This window comes from Oncorhynchus tshawytscha, linkage group LG04 (assembly GCF_018296145.1).
Source record: "Oncorhynchus tshawytscha isolate Ot180627B linkage group LG04, Otsh_v2.0, whole genome shotgun sequence".
Lineage (NCBI taxonomy): Eukaryota > Metazoa > Chordata > Actinopteri > Salmoniformes > Salmonidae > Oncorhynchus > Oncorhynchus tshawytscha.
The window spans coordinates 64,982,885-65,003,768 of NC_056432.1; the positions used below are offsets into that span (position 1 = coordinate 64,982,885).

General features: G+C 44.2%; 1 protein-coding gene across 1 annotated transcript in view; it reads left to right on the plus strand.

Annotated features, from left to right (window-relative positions):
- LOC112249581 (protogenin A) overlaps positions 1-20,884 on the plus strand; it is a 40,818-nt gene that overhangs the window by 5,595 nt on the left and 14,339 nt on the right. Inside the window, exons 3-10 of the mRNA XM_042321072.1 lie at positions 10,729-10,873; positions 11,064-11,197; positions 11,353-11,649; positions 11,754-11,913; positions 12,350-12,597; positions 14,122-14,286; positions 15,201-15,506; positions 17,479-17,667. Of these exons, the coding sequence (XP_042177006.1) occupies positions 10,729-10,873; positions 11,064-11,197; positions 11,353-11,649; positions 11,754-11,913; positions 12,350-12,597; positions 14,122-14,286; positions 15,201-15,506; positions 17,479-17,667 (1,644 nt within the window). The remainder of the gene's footprint in view (positions 1-10,728; positions 10,874-11,063; positions 11,198-11,352; positions 11,650-11,753; positions 11,914-12,349; positions 12,598-14,121; positions 14,287-15,200; positions 15,507-17,478; positions 17,668-20,884) is intronic.

Consider the following 20,884-nt stretch of genomic DNA (forward strand, 5'->3'; position numbering starts at 1 on the left):
TTGGTGTCATAAGAGAGAATAGATAGGAGGCATAAAATATATAACAAATCACACACATCCCTGATGAAAAAACCCCAGCATAGATAGGTTGGTTCAGCACAGGTGCTGGTTTTGCTGTGTTTTTGTGGTGACCAGCTTTACCTGTATTTTTGCAGGTGGCCAGCCTTCACTGTGTTTTTGCTGGTGACCTGCATAAGTTGGTCACCAGCAGAACCAGCATCAAGTCACATTATATTGGCTTGCAAAGTGATGTTTCATTCCTAATGGAATCCAGCCAGAGTGCAGATAACCAACAATTGGAACGTTTCTTCACCCACAATATGCATTCAGAATAACTGCCAAGGTTAGCAAAAAGAAGAAATTAAACTACCCAAATAATAAACTGGGACAACCATTTCAGTAATGGGTGCAATAAATCCAACTAACAGATTGGATTCATTTAGAAAAATGTATGTTATTTATCTTTGTTTAACATAAGATTAATTAATCAATCAATGTACATGCAAAAAACACAACAAACAATTCTAAATATCACCTGCAATAGAGCATGCTGGGAAATGTGATAATGATGGGCGTGGTCAGACCAGCTTAACCAGCTTGGTCACCAATATACTAGCAATACCAACATAAGCTGCTATGTGTCCAAAACACAGTGAAGTTTGGTCACCAGTGTCTAAAATAGCAAAACCTGGTCTAGCAAAACCAGCTAGACCATGCTGGCCAACCAGCATAACCAGCTAGAACATGCTGGTCAAACCAGCTTGACCAACATCTGACCAGCATGGACCAGCAAATACCAGCATGGACAAGCTTGAAATGTATGCTGGTCTATGCCGTATTTTTCAGCAGGGATTTGGGACCAGTTTTGACTACCCCGATAAATGCAAGCATGTAGTGCAAAGATACTTGGCCTCTGGAGTAAGCATACAGAATACAGGTTTTAAAAAACGGAGTACATGGTTGTAAGGATTCCTAATGCTGAACAGTTTGCTAACTTCATATTGTGGTCGACAATAAAGCACCCAAATCACTATTCCACAGCAGACTTTGTGACTCCAACAAAATGGTTGTTTGACCCCACCAGCTCTCTCCGTGTGTGACCACAGCCCCAGTGTTTATTTTGGTTGCTAAGGAATGTATAAGACCTGCAAAGGCTTGGCAGCATTAGGACCACAATAAAGGAAAAGCAAACCTAAAGGCACAGTAATGGATTGAAGTGAATGTTTGAAATAATTATTTAAGAGAAATAAGTCTCAGAGCCTGGATTCGTTTTTCCCTCATCAGCATCTGTGGGACAGGAATGGTTTCCATGGTTTCCTTGGACCAAAGTTCCAGAGGTCCAATGTTTCTTTAGATTGCCCAATAGATGTTAGGTACTGAGATTACTCACAATTTAAATCCTCTCTGCAATAATGCTTGACATTCTTTCTCATTTATCAATTACTTCAACAGTCCCCTATCAGTGTTGACCCAAACTACAGGTATGTCTACCCAAAAAATGTGTTATGCTTTCAAGATTTACTCCATTGGCATCATCTCCTATTGGATTTTGAGCACAAAGCCACATTTTGTGGTGACTTGTTTTCATTTTAGAGAAACAAAGCATGACACTATAATTGATTCAGAGGGGTTGGGTTAAATGCGGAAGACACATTTCAGTTGAATGCATTCAGTTGTACAACTGACTAGGTATCTCCCTTTTCCTTAATTAAGTAGAAGACTGTACTGATTTGAAATTGACTGTTTAAAACCAGCACTCTGATGAAGAGATTAGACACAATGAAAACACTGTCTCTGGTGGGTGAAGGGCTGATGTTGAATGATTGGAGAACTTTGACACCAGATAAGAGATGGGAGGAGGGGGCAAGTGTCCCTGTCCTAACCCCACTCCCCCACTAGCCAGGGGACTGAGAGGTCACAGTGCTCATGGGATATGTGCTTTGTTTGGCCTGGGCCAATGACCATTGGGCTGTTCTGCAGGCTCTATGGAGCTTCCTCCAGTAGCCTGCTTCCTGGCCCAGCCCAGCTCGCCCGGCCAATGATTGATTTGTGGGGCTTTTCAGCATTGCATTCTTCCCCTCAGTTGCCAGGCTGAGCATTCTTTTTCAGGAACCCTTATTATTTATTAAAGGGGGGAAAGACAAACGTGGTGTGGGGTCATTGCACATTATGAAGGAACTCATCACTCAAGAGTTTCTTGGGTTCTGTTCCATTGGAGGCATTTAATTTGAAACTCTTAATTTGAAAAAATTAAATAGCCTCCTTTAAAGCAACATAAGGAAACACAGCAAAGGATTGATTTGTCAACTAGCTCCTTTTGTTTCCACTCAGAGTTAAGGTTAGGAGGGAGAGAGACTAGCCTGGGCTATTCTTGTTACATAGTGTGGAATACCTAGAACTCATTCTGATGTGTGACGCATTCCAATGTACAGAAAAGACCCAAGCACTACGCGACTCAGTCCCTCTTGACAGAAGAGACCTGGGCGTTCCTCTTATCTTTATTTTCTGGGATTCTCAGTTCTTTGCCACCTTTTGACCTTTCATAAAATGTGGGCAGCAAACCAGCAAACCATTTACATGAAACCTCAACAGTTTGATATTTACTGCTTGCTTCCTAAACTGTTTCCTCTCTTAGGCCATTCATGTGTCATTTGCATATGAAGTCAGGAAATGAGCGGTCCTCCCCACCCACTCACCCTCCAATGCTGAACCCTTCACTGCCCAGCTCTGTCCACAACCCACTGTCCCTCATTTGAATGAATTGCACAAATCAATATCACCATGTCAAACATTTGTCGTAGTAATTATCACTGAATTGAATGTTTTTTGTGTTTTTTTGTTGTTGAATTTGACCCCTTTTTCTCCCCAATTTCGTGGTATCCAATTGTTTAGTAGCTACTATCTTGTCTCATCGCTACAACTCCCGTACAGGCTCGGAGACGAAGGTTGAAAGACGAAGGTTGAAAGTCATGTGTCCCCCGATACACAACCCAACTGCTTCTTAACACAGCGCGCATCCAACCCGGAAGCCAGCCACACCAATGTGTCGGAGGAAACACCTAGCACCTGACAACCTTGGTTAGCGCGCACTGCGCCCGGCTGGCCACAGGAGTCGCTGGTGCGCGATGAGACAAGTATATCCCTACCGGCCAAACCCTCCCTAAACCGGACGACGCTAGGCCAATTGTGCGTCTACCTCGCGGCGCGAACCCAGAGTCTCTGGTGGCACAGCTGGCGCTGCAGTACAGCGCCCTTAACCACTGCGCCACCCAGGAGGCCCTTGAATTGAATGTTTCTAGAAATTGGTTGAAATGAAAACCAAATGCTGAACAGCTTTAGTTGTGTTATGGCTCTTGATGAGCCCTCTGACAGGTCTGATGACGTTGAATGCTAAAGTGGTTAAATGTTTTATTGGGTTGAGTACAGAACTGTTCAGAACTGTCCGTATTTGGACCTTGAGGTCGAGGCCAAGGAGTTTTGTTGAAGTCATAAATAGCTGTTCGCTTCTTCCTCTCCCTTGCAATGCTATCCAAAGAAATCATCCTTCAGTCCTACTGTTTAACACTTACAGTAATGCTATTTGTTCTGTCACTTATGACTCATAAGGGTGGGGGGAATCAATACTCCTTTATACTTTCATTGATTATGAGTAGGGCCCAGAGGGTTTCCTGACCACATGACCTGACCAGGACCAACTCCAGTCCCTACCTAGTCATGCGTAGTGAAGCTGCAAGCCTCGCCCAGGTCATCTGCCAGATTAGGGCCAGTGTTTCCACTCAATTGCTCTGCAGATCGCTTTAGACAAAGCTGCCAGAGCAGATCCCCGACCAGCCACTCTGGATCTGGCCTCAGTGCTCATCCACCTTGTTCCAATCAGGAGCGAGGAGAAGTCACACATGTAGCCAGGGCCTTGAAGTAGATAGAAAGGTCCAGTTCTGTCCCCTGCTTGACCACTTACTGTGTTTGTCTACTGCTAGGAACCGAGAGGCCTGGAGGAAATTAGTGCTGCAGAGCTCAGAGCAGAGCTCAGAGCTCAGAGCAGAGAGCTCAGAGCAGAGCTCAGAGCAGAGCTCAGAGCAGCTCAGAGAGCTCAGAGAGCAGAGAGCTCAGAGCAGAGCTCAGAGCAGAGCTCAGAGCAGAGCTCAGAGCAGAGCTCAGAGCAGAGCTCAGAGCAGAGCTCAGCAGCAGCCATTGACCTGTCGACAGACACCCTGCCTAAACTCTGAGCTCCTCTGCCCCTGCAAAAAAAAAAAACAGGAATGTTTCTGAGTTACAGCTCAGAGAACAACAAAGTGAACCCCTGACCACAGAGGGATGTATCTGAATGCACACATACTGACTCTGCACACTATAAACATTTGCTTTATGGTTTGCTTTACTGTGAAGATATTCTTTGCTTTTTATTATTAGTGGATTATTCATGCTCATTGGGCAACCTCTCCATACAGCACATACAGAACACATTCTTCTCACCTCATTATGAGCATTTTTTTTACCTACATAGTAGTGAGGTAGAATTTGTGCCTGCAGTGTGATCCTTCAAGCTATAGTAATTAGGAGCGCATATAACTGCTCTGAATATTGGATTCCCATTTGTTAAAGAGCATGTCCTCGGGTGGGGTGGGATGCGGAGATTTGGGTTGATAGAGCACCCCTGTACTGTGGAGGAACCAGGGGGAAGGGGGACAGAGCTGGCCCCTGAAGTTTCTAAGGGAACCTTTGTCCGGGCTTGACCTGTCCACTGACCTGCGGTTTATTGAGCTTCTGGCTTCAGCAGGCCTCTGGAAAACAAAGAGATCGGCCAGCTGGGAGTCAGGGCACGGAATAATTCTATAGTTTAGTTCGGACATTGGTGAAGGTGTTTTCAGTGGTCACTCACTGATTTTTTTTGTTGCTGTCAAACTTGTTTCTGTTTCTTAGAATAAGGGTGCAGTCTGTATTCTGAAAAACCTCAGAGGAGGTTTAAATGGTCATTACTAATAATGGAACACCCATCATTATGTTTTGTGTTAGAGATTTGATTTATTGTGAATCCCCACTTTGTTCATGATCAATAGTAACAGATTTTTTTTCCTACTCGGCACCAGCATCCACCAACATCTCCCATCTGCCCAGTGACTAAATGAAGAAAAGCATTATGCAAAGCGTTGTTCTACTGTGCCAGTATGGGATGGCAGTGGACAGGGTTTAAGAGAAAGAGCATGTTAGCGGGGGGATTTCATATCTGTAGGGAGGCAGAGTACCCTCCCAGTTTTAGGAGGCTCTGAGTGATTGATTGGCAGTTTGCAGAGAGCCAGCAGGGGAGCGTTAGCGTTGCAGCAGTGCTGGGGTGGCCTTGCAGGGCTCTGCCTTGATGGGCGGTGTGCTGGACAAGATTTGTAGAGGTTGGAGGTCAGAGGTGGGGTCACTGCAAGGGGCAGATGGCCAGATCCTCTTTTTTGTGCCGCCTGGCGCAGGCATTCACCCCATCATTAGAAACATCTGGGCAAAACATCCGTGTAAACAATAAATTATTTTACATTTAAGCTAGGTGGGTTTGGTAGTTATATATTCTCCAGGTGGTTGAATGAAATCATTAAGTAACAGAAACACATTGTGAAAGGTGGAGAATAGTCAAGTCACCTTTTCATTTATGGAGGCCTTGCTCAATAACTGGATACCCAAGGCTCCAGGGGAGAGGTGCATATGATGAGCATTTGTGTGTTTAATGTGTTTCAAAAGTAATCTGGAAGAAGTAAATGGGCACACAGAGATAATTGAAGGTATAATCTAGTCATTGTAGTGTGAGCCTCATCTGCTTTAATATTTCATCCTAAGAGCATTAGGTGCTGCCTCTGGCGAGCATCATCACTCAAAGGAGATGGTCAATCGCATATTTTGAGCAGCCATGGCAGTGACCACAGCTCGACAAGCCCTAGCAGAATAGATTTTAGACTGAGGCTTAGTACGCAATCCATAATCAATAAGGATCTCTCTGGTTGTCAATCCAGCATTTTTTGACTGTTCAGAGAGACAGAGTATCTGGGAAGCTCATTGTCTCAAGCCCCCAGGTCCCGGGCTACTGGGATGGATGCCTCCATGTTGCATTGCTGCTGTTGTGCAACACTTAGGAATGAGTTTGATGTTGATTAGAGGTTAAACATTCTGTTCCTCCGTGGGAGTGTGTTGCCGAGGGATGGACCCCTGTATCCGTTCTATGATGCTCCCAATCCAAAGCCTGCCTGCACTTCTCTCCACAGCAAATATTCCTCTGCAGAGGGCTGCACTGGGCCTGATGCACAAGAGACCTTACAGCTCAGAACTAATTAAATTAAAAATGCCCAAAGCAAAGTGGCCAGGGGCTCAGTGAAAGGATCAGTCCCCTTGTCTTCAAAATAACTTCACACAAAGAAATGGGCATCTACAGCAACTTGTGGCACACAACTCATTAGAGAAGTTAGCATTTCATTTGAAAGTCTGCAATCTAATACTAGACGTAAAGTGAAAATAAAAGTTAAATGCAAAGTGGCGCAGCTCTCTAAAACTGGTCAGGGTAAACAATGTAGGTTATGGATCCTAAATGAATTTGGTTCATTCTAGCTTTGCTCATGAACGGTACATGCTCTGTTCGTGGCCAGTGGAAAAAATGAGGATGTCTTTACCTTGAAATGTCAGAGGGTAAGCTGCGTTTAGGAGGGACAGAATTCCCCATGCCTACTTCCTGAAGACGACACGGAGTAGTTGTCAGAGTGCAGTGCGCTGATCAGGATTCACAGAGAGCCCAGTCTGGCAGTTAGGGCTTTCCTGCTGTTCAGCACCACGACACATGGAAACCCAGGTTACGTCCAGCTATCCATATCGGCTGTTATAGAGGCCAGGACATAATCCAGTGTGTTTATGACGGGGTGGAGTTTACCTTTAGGCAAGGTTTCTCGAGAGCAGTGCTTGAGATTTACGTTGCTTTTAAGTAGTACTCTGAGAAAGGTTTGTTAAGGATACAGCTAGAAGTGTACCACCTGTGCTGTGTGCTGATTGTCAGTGAAATTTGATGAGTGGTAATAGTTCAATTATACAGACTTAAGGTGCAAGAAGATGTTGATTGGGGTCCTCTCTGAAGTCAGTGGCAACAGCTGTTCAATCAGAAATGATAAACCTTGCACCTATCTTTGCACGGCTCCTCGTATGTTTTCTTCATCTGTTGCCCACCCCCACCCCTGGATATTCTCCCCTGGCAAGCCTGCTGTGTTTGATGTGCGTTCAAGGTTTTTTCTATGCAGAATGTAGAGAAGAGAGGTCATTTCTGTGATAAAGTTAGTGGGGGAGCCTCCGAAGGTAAACACTAGGGAGAGTATATCATTGTTTCACTGGGCTAGCGAGATAACTGAGCCTAGGGAGGGGGGAGAGAGTTGGATAGAGAGAGAGCCCAGGAGAGGTACTCTGATGCCCCTCTCCCCTCCCCTCAGACTGCCTCTTCATCTGTGAGTGCTGATGGCTCCTCGCCCCTGCAGCATAAACAGCATCGGATGTGTGCAGAGGTCAAAGAGCACTGCAGTCTGTTTGTTGATCCATTACTTAAGTGGTGCACATTGCATTCTGAACATGCAGCTGTTTTGAATGTCACGTGTATCTTTGAATTATCTGATTCCTTATTCTCTGAGTAGTAAATGGGTGAAGAGGATTTTGTTTTGTGGTACTTGTTTTGGGTATTTCTGATGTAGTCTTCTTTATATAGTCCTTCACTGATGTAGCCTAGTCCGTTGGTTGCACTGGGTCCCAGTTGTGCCAGGAGTGGTTTGATTTGTTTATGATAATTAAGTTGATGTTATCCAGACCTGGGGCTTTTTGGTAAAGATTTTATTTATCTCAATCCTTCCAAAAATGTGATTTAAATTGAGGTCTGTGTCAAGAGCAGCAGTACCATCATTTATTTTAATAAAGTAACTGTCCAGTGTTTCCAGATTTATATAAAATAAGACGTATTATTAATTACAAAATGAGTGAAATAGTTTTCTTTCCAAAAATTGTAATTACGTGTGTTACAATACAGATTTTGTGTGTTGGAATGGTGTGGGCGTGGGACACACTCTTTTCATGCCACTTCGATACAAAGTGATTTTCGTAGCAGGTTTGGAGAGCATTTTCACTAACCCTAACCTTAACCCTTTCCTAACCTTAACCTCAGTCTCCTAATTGGCTATGTTAATTCTCCTAATCTGCTGCTTAAATACTCCAAACCTGCTACGAAAAAGTCACTTGGGTATTGAAGTGGCATGAAAAGAGTGTTTCCAGTGTGGGCGTACCCCAATAACAGAGTAGACTGCTGATTGGCCATCTCATCCTCCTCAGGAGGATGACATCATACTCCATGATGAAATAGCAAGCATTTTTGAAACGTCTGTTTGAGATACAAATTTGATGTGGAGTTTTTTAAGTGTTTTTTCTCCATTTATGCTTTGGCCACAAATATGAGTATAGGATTGTGAGTCAACACCATTATTTGGGTATAACTTAACATATTATTAACTTTTAAAAGTAATATTTTCACTGGACAGTAACTTTAACAAACTATTGACCTGAGGCTTCTTTAGTTGAGAAGGGGGATGGGAGTGGATAGCAGTGGATTACCTTAATGGCTTTTGTTTTTTTTATTTCTTAGTGACTGAAAAGGGGGGGAATCATAATGTTCTAGGTTATTTTGTATGACTTTTTTGAAACGATGAACAATCTATTCTAGACATTGAACTACTTGCAACATCATTCTTAACGGTGGATAAGGTTTAGGTGAAATCAGTAATGGGACACACGCTGTGTACATGAAGTTTGTCATGGAGTTTAGTTTCCATACAGTTCAGGTGGTGTCTGACAACCAATCAGTTTCAGGGAAACCCAATCCAAGCAGGATGTTGCCGGACCTCTCCACCAATCATCACCGTCTGGCTGCACTCAGCAGGGCAACACTTTTAGATATATCTGTCATCGGGGTTCTCTTTATCTCAAGGGGATTAAAGTATAAAATCAGTGGCAAATAATATATAGGTAACACTTGACTTAAAGGAAACAGTTATAATGATGTATTAATTACTATAAGCATATGAGACGTACTACCTAGAGGTAGGCCTAATTAGGAATTAGATGCTGTGAAGAGGTAGCACTTTTCCCAAAAGGACTGTGTGTCTGTGAGGGTTGGTTACATGTGATGTTGTCCTTTAATGCTGCTGTTAGCATAGAGCAGTCCTTTTAGGTTCCCACTGGCTGGCCATTCATTGGGCCTGTCAAAGACCTCACTTTCAGTATCATCTTTCACTGACTGATCTTCCTAAACTCTGCTGCTCCATGAGCAGGAAATGAATCAATGATCTCAAACAAAATGGATCAAGCTTCCCCTCCTCCTCCACATGGCCTAATAACCAGCTGTGGGCTTAATGACTCTGTGTTCAAATATAAAGATTTTTACAGCAAGCGTATGAGGAATTTTATTTCAGTTGAATTATTAGCAGTAGTCATTAGGTGGGTCGCTAAAATTTTGTGTGCATGGCACACATTTGACTGATTGACCTCTGCTCATGTGCGTAGATGTGCATAGTAGAGAAGCTAATTAATAAGATGGGGCTAGCTGAGATTTCCTCTGCTCTCTGATCTCCTCAGGGTTTAATGTGCTCCAGCTAGGATGAGCTGACAGGTACATGTAACATGCTGGTTTGTTTAGGTTAGTTAGGGCCTCGGTACCCCGTCTGATATGCGATGTCTGGTGCTTGTATAACACCTAATTTGAGGGAGAACTGGAGCTTATGCATTTTCAAAGAGAAGGTGAGAGACAGGGCAATGTTTTGTAAGGAGAAAAAAAACAACAGCTGATTTCAATAGTGGACTAACCAACATCTCAGGGCAAAGGGTCTTCCTGTGACTGTCTTGATTAGACGGCAATGCATCAACACATGAACTCTGTCTAGGCTGTAAGGAGAGGAGGTCAGGGAGAGAATTTGTTTTGGAGGGGTAAGGTTGGATGGATTGTGAGGCTCTTCAGATCTTGCTGTCAACAGCCCTTATGATTATTCTTGGCAAATGTTCAATCTCAGTGCTGATGTACAGCATTTAGGTTGATTTTAATAGGATATAGCTTTCTTGTTGGGACATGGCAGCTCCTTGGCAAGTAGTTTCATGGACAATTATATGAATAAGGGGGATGGCAGTTGGGGTAGTGATCATTTCGGTATAATTGTGCGCATAGATTTTCCTATTTTCACTGAAAATTCTAAGAAAGAGGTTCAGCTTCACAGCACTACAGTCTCACTATCAGGCAGATACTGAAGTGGGTTGGCCTTTGCTGGGTATGGCTTTAGTGAGATGGTAACCTGAAAGTGAAGTAATGTATATTTATAAGATATGCCTGGCAGATCAATATATTCCCTTATTTCCATAAAGGTCATTGATTTCCATTTGAACTGAACAGTGCCCTTAAGTCCTAAGATACAGAGGCTTAGTTTGATAGAAAGACATGTAACTTTATCCACCAAGATGAGCTGCCGAGCAAGAGAGGATATTGGGCCATGAACATACATTTTTGTGGTGATTGGTCTTATAGATCCGAATGGGGGGAAATAAATACTAGAAAAACATAATTTCACAGTTCTTTCTTTCTAATGGCTGCATTGCTAGTAATCATATCTGTGCAAACATGTATTGTACATTAGAGAATGTGTCTACTGTTGGAGTACACAGTGTCTCACCATTTCTTGTTTTGTTCTGTAGGTATCTCCCCCTTTACAAATCAGCCAACTTCCATTGTGGTGACAGACGGATCAGTCGCCCGTCTCACCTGCAAAGTCACTGGAAGCCCTCCACCCATCATCACCTGGGAGTTCAATCGGGTCACGTTACCGCTGGCAACTAATAGGTATGCATTCTCATTATTTCATTATCATGCCATGTCATTAACTTTATCGTTAGATGAGGTTTGAGATTATTGGAGAAGTCTATTACGACTTTAAACTGTACATGTCAGAGGGATAGAAATATCAGAGCTGTGGGCTCATCCACTAATATCTATGATGTACTGATTGTCTTTGTGTTCTTGTATCTCCCAGAATCACAGTCCTGCCCAGCGGCGTTTTGCAGATCCATGGGGTGGAAAAAGGGGATGCTGGGAACTATCGTTGTGTGGCGACCAACATCGCCAATCGTCGCCGGAGTACAGAGGCAACCCTCACTGTCACTCCAGGTGGGAGATAGTGGAGAAATAGCACTCTTTTCAGATTAAAACATAATATATTCACAAACATTGCATCAAACGTTATAAGCCCAATAAAAGCCAAGTTATATTTATGTTGAGTAGTGAAGTGGGCACCCTGGTCAAATCCTGTCTCCCCTCCACAGCTCCAAGCCCCAAACTGCCTCAGAGGCCTCGTATCATTGCCGGGCCCCAGAATATCACTGTGTCCCTGCACCAAAGTGCCATCCTGGAATGCATGGCTACAGGGAACCCCCGACCCCTCATCTCCTGGAGCCGAGCCGACAGCAAGTCCATCGACGTGTTTAACACCAAGGTGCTGGGCAATGGCAACCTCATCATCTCTGACATCAAACCCCAACACGGAGGAGTGTACATGTGCAGAGCCACTACCCCTGGCACGCGCAACTATACCATCGCCACAGCCAACATCTCTGTGCTAGGTAAACACATGTTAGTTGTCTGTGTAGAGCTCCTATAAGTGTCAGTTGTTATTACAGACATGATTGTTGGTGTTTGTTACATCTATGACGTTTCCCTTATCCAGCGCCTCCGTCCTTGGTGGAGTGGCCGGAGAGCCTGACCCGTCCGCGTGCGGGCACGGCCCGCTTTGTGTGCCAGGCTGAGGGGGTTCCCCTGCCCCACATCACTTGGCTGAAGAACGGAGAGAAGGTCCATTCCAACGGACGCATCAAGATGTACAACAGGTCTGAGCTCTAACACAAAATCGACTGTTGCTAATAACTCTCTGCTCCTGTTTGTCTCCCTCTCAATTCTTTATTTATATGATCATCCCATTGTTTTATAAATCCTTGCCTCCTAAACACCAACCATATTGTATGTTCTGCTGTATGTTAATTGAAACAGAATCCCTAATTCCTTTACCCCACAGGTAGGTGTCTTTGTTGATAGTTGCCCTTTCCCACAGAAGAAAGGAAGCTGAATAATTTACAAACGTGCAAATGGCATTTCAGTGGATTTCCCACTAATTTGCTTCCTCTGCTAGTACCACTGCCATGGCTTGTTAACGGTTTCTGATTTGAAAGAGAATGATAGAGCTGGTAAGCAACGGGTTTAGTATTGGTAGGTGAAGCTGGAGGAGGGACAGAAGTCTAATATGGCCATGTGTGTTTTGTCCCACAGTAAATTGGTGATCAACCAGATCATCCCTGAGGATGATGCCATCTACCAGTGCCAGGTAGAGAATGAGCAGGGCTCTGTGCTGTCCATGGCCCGGCTCATAGTGGTGATGTCAGAGGACCGGCCCAGTGCGCCCAGGAACATCCGGGCTGACACTGTATCCAGCTCCGCCATCTTGCTGGCCTGGGAGAGACCACTGTACAACTCAGACAAAGTGATTGCCTACTCTGTGCACTACATGAAGGCTGAAGGTGAGACATCATTGCCAATTCAGGGGGAGCCTCTTCTATGTCTTGTACCTTTTCAAACAGAAACTATTTTTGATGTTGGCAGGATAAAGTTAATGTCGTATGTATTAGGGAATTCCATATCAATGGCCTTGGTAGCCCCAGGAGTTAACAGTTCACACTGTTTAGAGTCCTGAATGCTCCGCTTCCTCCAGGACTGGCCTTCCATAGGCGATCTCAAGCCCTGTGCATTGGGTTTAAATGTGTAGGAACCCCCTACACTAGATGAGATGCTGGATAGACAGGAACCGATCACGAGAATACAAGGGCTGTACTGTAGTCACTAAACCTCAGTCATTGACTGCTGGAACTTTAGCTTTCCTGGGAACCTGTATTGTTGATGAAGAGGCACCAAGAGTCACATTCAAACAATGTAACAGTTCAGCACAAATGTTATCCAGTTCATTCAGGCACAGTTGTTCATCGCCGGCTATGGAATACCATTGTATAGGCCAAATGTACGAATTCCATGCAGCAAAAGAAACACCTGCTAGGCTATGTAAGGATAAGGACTTTAACGGAAGTAAGTTAGAAAATCTGCCCCTTTCTCCTTAAATAACTGGCGTCTGTAAAGGATTTGGTGCACTTGATTAAGATTACGTGAAACATTCTGTCCGGTCTCAGAGAATGGCTGGCTGTTGAGATTGACAGTAGTAGTAGCACCAATGCATTCTGCACCTGAGGTCTCAGACACAGAGCCTTGGCACTAAATGGAGGTTCTAATGAAAGGAGGAACTAATTAGTCTGTGTGTTGGAGTGTGCTAATCCAACAGAGGAGATTCTGTCAAGGCACTGGGACAGTGTGAGCTGGACTGGGAGGGAGGCTTTGTGTGTCTTTTCAGGGAGTTTTCCTGGGCCTTTCAGGCCCCTGGACAAGGCCTTTTCTGTTTACTCTCAAGGATCTTGTTTACCAGGTCAGAAATCAGGCTGGACGATTCAATATGTTCTGGCTACAAGTGAGTCTTTTGCGGGACCTTCCTAATCGGTGCTAATTAAACTGCTATTAGGCTCAGCCAGCAATGTGGGAAAATTGAATGCTGGAATTTGGCCCCAGCAATGTTGATGAAATTGTCTATAAAAGGGGAAGGAACCAGTTTGATTGAGTTGACACTTTTTGTATATTGTCCATACTGAATGGACCAGAAGCCCACCGTTAGAGACAGATGTACATCGTAACTTTGTAAGAATCAGGCGCCTCAGACAAGGAGGTTCCTAAAGCTAAAGTGATTATGTTCTAATTGCTCTGCATACTGAGAGAAATCATTGAATGATGATTATGGAAAGTTATCAAAAGTTGTCTTTGTACTCAGAATGTACGCAAATCTTCATATACCCTTTTATGATTAGGTCCCCCTTTAGTGCCCTAAAGAGTTTGCATTGAAGGATCAGATCCCCTCTGAACTCCTTGCCTGTACATGCAGCTTACAGCTCTGTGGGTGGTAATTGATTAATTGATTAAATGTGTGCCCTTTTCTTCCCTGAAACCAGGCTTGAACAATGAGGAATATCAGGTTGTCATTGGCAACGACACAACCCGGTACATTATTGATGACCTGGAGTCAGCGCGGAACTACACCTTCTACATCGTGGCCTACATGCCCATGGGAGCCAGCCGCATGTCAGACCATGTGTTCCAGCACACCCTGGAGGATGGTGAGGCCTCGTCGTTTACATACACAAACATACAGTCCACCCTGGCCTTTATCAGGCTGTAACCCAGGGAAACAGAGGTAATGTGCAGCCATAACTGTCACCCCAGGATGAATAAAAACACCCCCAGATGAATAGTAAAGAGAATGCTTCATATTGATCCTGTAGTCATTGTGTAAGGTCTTCTATCACTCTAATGGAGGACTCAGAGGATGTTTTCCAGTGTGTTTAAACTGTAATGAATAGGCTGTAGAGAGTGGGCAGTACTGTAGGTCCTGTAATGAATCTAGTGGGGCTGACCCCTGGCTGTCTAATTGGGGTCGTCTCTAAGAGGTGCGTCAGAGGAATAGAGGAGTCTAATAAGGAAGGATTAGATGGTGGACCACTCGGCTGGTTAAACATTAGTCAGGCTGATCTTTAGAGATCAGGAATGACCCTCTCTACTATAATCTAACTTCCCACAAGGGCCCTTCACAGTTCACACCACCCCATTAAATGTTTCTGCACTGTGCAACCGTGACTACCACTTATGATCAAGGAAAATTACATTTCTTACATGTTCCATAGAAAATAACTGGTCTATTGTCCTTGGCTAAGGGAACATCTATCACATGATTGCATACCAGTCTAAATCAGATCACATCTATTTATTGTGTACACTTGCAGACTTACTGAATTGATTATCCAGTATGAGTGAGTGTGACGCACAGTGAGCTGATTTGTATCTCTGGGTTTATTCATTATAGTCTCAGTAGCTAGCTGTTACTTTAGAAATCACAACTCTTCCTTTGGTCCCCACCAAAACACGATACAAAACAACCATAACTATAGACAGAAACCAGAGACAGTAACACAGTAATGAACAAGTTGGTGACTGTATAAGCCTCTACATGACCACTCTGTCTCCCTCTCCACAGTGCCCCTGCGTGCCCCAGAGCTCAGCCTCACCAGCCGCAGCCCCACAGACATCCAGGTGTCCTGGCAGCCCCTTGCAGCCAAGCTAAGCCGAGGCCGGGTATCGGCCTACCGCTTGTCCTATCGTACCAGCGCTGACCAGGCCGTCACCCAGCTGGAGCTTCCTGGGGAGAAAACCCAGTATCTCCTGGAGGGCCTGCAGCCCGACACCATCTACCTCCTTCGGATCGCTGCAGCCACTAGTGTGGGCTGGGGGGAACAGTCAGCCTGGACCTCCCACCGCACCCCTAAGGCATCCAGCGCCAAAGGTACTTACACATGCTCCTCAGTAGTAGTGATGAGTTATTGGCTGCTCCTTGATGGTCCAATGCTAGGTTTCTGCATGCACATATGATGTTTGTACAGATATGATTATAACTGTATGACTTCTAATCAATCAAAGACAAAAGACATAAGTAAGCCATAACATCTTTGATGAACCGGAATTTCAACCTTAGATTTGTGAAGCTACCAGCCTGCCACATCATATAAATAAACATGTAAGGCCTTACTTTCTGCACTGACTTATCATGCACAGTAAAACCATCATGCCTTGCAGGCGCCCAGTGAGCGCACACTTCCCTCTACACATAGTCAATATAGGAGCAGAGAGGCTGGATTATCTCTAAACCTTTCTTCTTCCCAGTCCTCTGCTGAGTGTCTGAGAGAGAGCCATGAGAAGAGCGTCCTCTCTAATAATCTTGTTAAGGCATTGCGTTTGTTACTCCATGACCTTTGGCCCTCTGTCAGTAACATCAGAATGGCTTCAGTCATGGGTCATAAAAGAGAGGGACCCAGGCCTCTGGGTGGGAGGAAGAATAGTTCTGTTTAGAGCTACATCTGAGCCTTAGGGGTGGAGGAGGGGATTGCTGCCCTCTCTCTCTCTGTCCCTTTGGAAACAAACAGGATATTTTCTACAATTCAGCCAGGATCATGACGGCTAAATAGGCATTCTGTCAGTAGAACTGAGGACCTGGCTCATCTCTGCTAGTGTGTTTGTGCCTGGCTGTGTATCTGTGTCAGGCTGGGGCATGGTATGTATGTGCCTCTGGTTGGGGGCTACAGGCTGGGAGCCGGTTATTTCCATCAGATAAAGCCAGTGAGCAGCTGGATGGAGAGCATTCCTGTTTTCAAGGAACAAGACAAGCTACAGAGTCAACTTGCTCACAGCCTGCCACCCTGCATCTCTTGCAATACAATGCTTTTTGGTGACTTTGAACCTATTTGTCCAGCAAATTATTTCTGGGAAATCTAAATTAGCATGTTTCTGCCATGTTAAGTGGTTTACTCTTAATAATTTGGGTATCCCAAACAAATGTGTTCCTGAACAGGTCTTTAATTTGTTAAGGACTAGCTAACCTTTCATAATAAATAGTTGTGGACTGTCAATAGTATCAAGGCTCTGAATGGTATCTGAATATGAAGCAAATTGACCTTTATGAACACATTGGTGTGGCCTGGCCATTGGGCTTAAGGTAAAGAAGGCCTGATCGGGAAGCAGGGGTTGGGTGGGTTTCATATTCTCCCTTGACTTGGTACTATTCCAGATGAGCTGGTTAAAATAAAGACATCTGACTAAAAATGAAGAGTCATGCAGGTTGAACTCTGTATATAAATAGTACACATGACCTTTAAAAAGAGAGATTCAGTTTGAACCTTACATCCTCAGAACTGTCCTCAATAAATCAAATTGTATTGGTCACATACACATATTTAGCTGATGTTATTGCAGGTGTAGTGAAATGCTTGTGATAAGAAATAACACAAACCAAAACAATACTGCAAAGTTGCTTGGGAGCTAGAAGCAGGGCTGCCAAGTCTGTCGGCACCATCTTCACAAAATAATTACATTAAATAAATACTCTCTACAGATCTCTCTCTCTTCATGTCTCCTCACAGTGCCTCTAACCACAGATCTCTCTCTCTTCATGTCTCCTCACAGTGCCTCTAACCACAGATCTCTCTCTCTTCATGTCTCCTCACAGTGCCTCTAACCACAGATCTCTCTCTCTTCATGTCTCCTCACAGTGCCTCTAACCACAGATCTCTCTCTCTTCATGTCTCCTCACAGTGCCTCTAACCACAGATCTCTCTCTATTCATGTCTCCCCACAGTGACTAACTACAGATCTCTCTCTCTTCATGTCTCCCCACAGTGACTCTAACCACAGATCTCTCTCTCTTTGTGTCTCCTCACAGTGCCTCTAACCACAGGTCTATCTCTCTTCGTGTCTCCTCACAGTGCCTCTGGCCCCTGAGCTACAGTTGGAGCCTCTGAACTGCACCACCATCATAGTGCGCTGGCAGCTGGCACCAGGAAACTCTGTCAGCATCCAGGGCTACAGGCTGTTCTACCACGAGGAGAGCCAGGCTGAGAGTTCCCCCATTCAGCTGCGTGTCCAGGACAACAGGCACACCATTGGAGGCCTGGGTGAGTAGACTCCACATAGTACACCCGACCTATGATCTCATTGTTGCTGATGACATTTGTCTTGATTTTGGATTTCAATTGCAAGATTAAGAATATGTTCTAGTCAATGCATGGTTACACAATGAAAGTCCTCCTTAAATTTGATTCAGATCAAAGATGCTCTTAAAAAACATTTTCCATGTCCTCACCAGGCATGTTTAAGGTCTTTTTAGGATCAGAAAATCCCATTAGTTTGGGAAGGACAAAGTCTTTTCATGTGAGTTGTGGGGGCTCATGTCCAGAGGTCCAGATAGAAGCCAACCCCCCATGACCTTACGGCCCTGGCCTGGTTTCCAATGTATGTCCCCCCCAACAGCTTTAGAAATAGCTGCTTGCTGGGACTAAGGAAGGGGTGTTGGGCATATGCTGGTTCTCTGGCCTCTGGGTCAAATTCATTTTGTCACGTTGGAGAGTGTGGAAGGAAAGGGAGTCCCACACCACTGCAGTGGACAACTGACCATCTGTGGCCAGAGGAGGTCGGCCAGGTGGCCAGCAGCTGAATTTTGAATCAGGAAGCTCTGGTACTAGACCAGGATTAGAAAGCATAGGGGGGAATGGGGGGTAAATACAGTATGTGTCCTTTTTTACCTTTTTGTTTTCTTGCTACAGTATGTGTTTTGTCATGGAGGGGTCTTACTGTGATAGGGGCGATAACTATGACTGCTGAAACTTCCTCCATTTTGGCACCAGCTGTTGTTTAGAATAACACAAGGCTATATTGTTGAGTAGGTTTTAAAGTGCTGTACTTTATGAAATATATGTTGTTTTGAATGGATAATTATTTTCAAAATAGAGTATTTTCATAAAGCTTGAGGTAAAACCTATTGGAGAGATCAGAGAAAGAACATAGGAAGTCTGGCTTTTTGTGTGCATTCTCCTTTTCCTCATGAACCACATTTTCCTCCTGGAATAATGGACAAACAAGTTGTAGTAATGTGACATAGATAGATATCACCAAAACACACTTACTATGCCTTGGTTTTTCATTAGTTTCTCATTGAAACAGTTTAATGACCTCAAATGTGCTTGTTTGATAGAATAGCTGGCAGACGTGTATTCCAGGGCTGTCTTTAGAGGAGAGGGAAGCTGTTATTGTGGAGCAGATTTATGGTGTGTTTTATGACTGCTGTGAGCAGAGCATTTGGAGGAGAATTCACATCAAAGGCTTTCATTGTGTTAGGCTTTAAGGGCCACAAAAGAGACTTAAATGACCAAGAGTCAACCAAATTCAGCCCCTCACCACTTGTAGCTGAGCTTTTCTGTAAATACATACAGTGAGGGAAAAAAGTATTTAGTCAGCCACCAATTGTGCAAGTTCTCCCACGTAAAAAGATGAGCGAGGCCTGTAATTTTCATCATAGGTACACTTCAACTATGACAGACAAAAGGAGGAAAAGAAATCCAGAAAATCACATTGTAGGATTTTTAATGAATTTATTTGCAAATTATGGTGAAAAATAAGTATTTGGTCAATAACAAAAGTTTATCTCAATACTTTGTTATATACCCTTTGTTGGCAATGACAGAGGTCAAACGTTTTCTGTAAGTCTTCACAAGGTTTTCACACACTGTTGCTGGTATTTTGGCCCATTCCTCCATGCAGATCTCCTCTAGAGCAGTGATGTTTTGGGGCTGTTGCTGGGCAACACGGACTTTCAACTCCCTCCAAAGATTTTCTATGGGGTTGAGATCTGGCGACTGGCTAGGCCACTCCAGGACCTTGAAATGCTTCTTACGAAGCCACTCCTTCGTTGCCCGGGCGGTGTGTTTGGGATCATTGTCATGCTGAAAGACCCAGACACATTTCATCTTCAATGCCCTTGCTGGTGGAAGGAGGTTTTCACTCAAAATCTCACGATACATGGCCCCATTCATTCTTTCCTTTACACGGATCAGTCGTCCTGGTCCCTTAAAAACAGCCCAAAAGCATGATGTTTCCACCCCCATGCTTCACAGTAGGTATGGTGTTCTTTGGATGCAACTCAGCATTCTTTGTCCTCCAAACATGACGAGTTGGGTTTTTACCAAAAAGTTCTAATTTGGTTTCATCTGACCATATGACATTCTCCCAATCTTCTTCTGGATCATCCAAATGCTCTCTAGCAAACTTCAGACGGGCCTGGACATGTACTGGCTTAAGCAGAGCGACACGTCTGGCACTGCAGGATTTGAGTCCCTGGCGGTGTAGTGTGTTACTGATGGTAGGCTTTGTTACTTTGGTCCCAGCTCTCTGCAGGTCATTCACTAGGTCACCCCGTGTGGTTCTGGGATTTTTGCTCACCGTTCTTGTGATCATTTTGACCCCACGGGGTGAGATCTTGCGTGGAGCCCCAGATCAAGGGAGATTATCAGTGGTCTTGTATGTCTTCCATTTCCTAATAATTGCTCCCACAGTTGATTTCTTCAAACCAAGCTGCTTACCTATTGCAGATTCAGTCTTCCCAGCCTGGTGCAGGTCTACAATTTTGTTTCTGGTGTCCTTTGACAGCTCTTTGGTCTTCGCCATAGTGGAGTTTGGAGTGTGACTGTTTGAGGTTGTGGACAGGTGTCTTTTATACTGATAACAAGTTCAAACAGGTGCCATTAATACAGGTAACGAGTGGAGGACAGAGGAGCCTCTTAAAGAAGAAGTTACAGGTCTGTGAGAGCCAGAAATCTTGCTTGTTTGTAGGTGACCAAATACTTATTTTCCACCATAATTTGCAAATAAATTCCTTAAAAATCCTACGATGTGATTTTCTGGATTTTTTTCTTCTAATATTGTCTGTCATAGTTGAAGTGTACCTATGATGAAAATTACAGGCCTCTCTCATCTTTTTAAGTGGGAGAACTTGCACAATTGGTGGCTGACTAAATACTTTTTTGCCCCACTGTATCCATGGAATGTGACTTGTAGTATGACATGTTGAAGAGAAGTATGCATCTCATTTATCTTCCCTAAGGTTTCCCCCCTCAGGGGAGAGACTTCCTGTTGGAGAGGAGACACAGCAGTTTAATTTGTCACGTATTACTGTCAGTGTCAGATAGGTTTAGGTACGATTTCAGTTCATGTCCATGGCACCACATTTTTACAACGTTGATTTCAGTAAGTGGCGCGTTAAACAGAGAGACAGCTTAAGATAAAAATACTGACTTGACTCAGCTTTCCCTTCGGATATATGCTTTGGTCAGTTTAGTG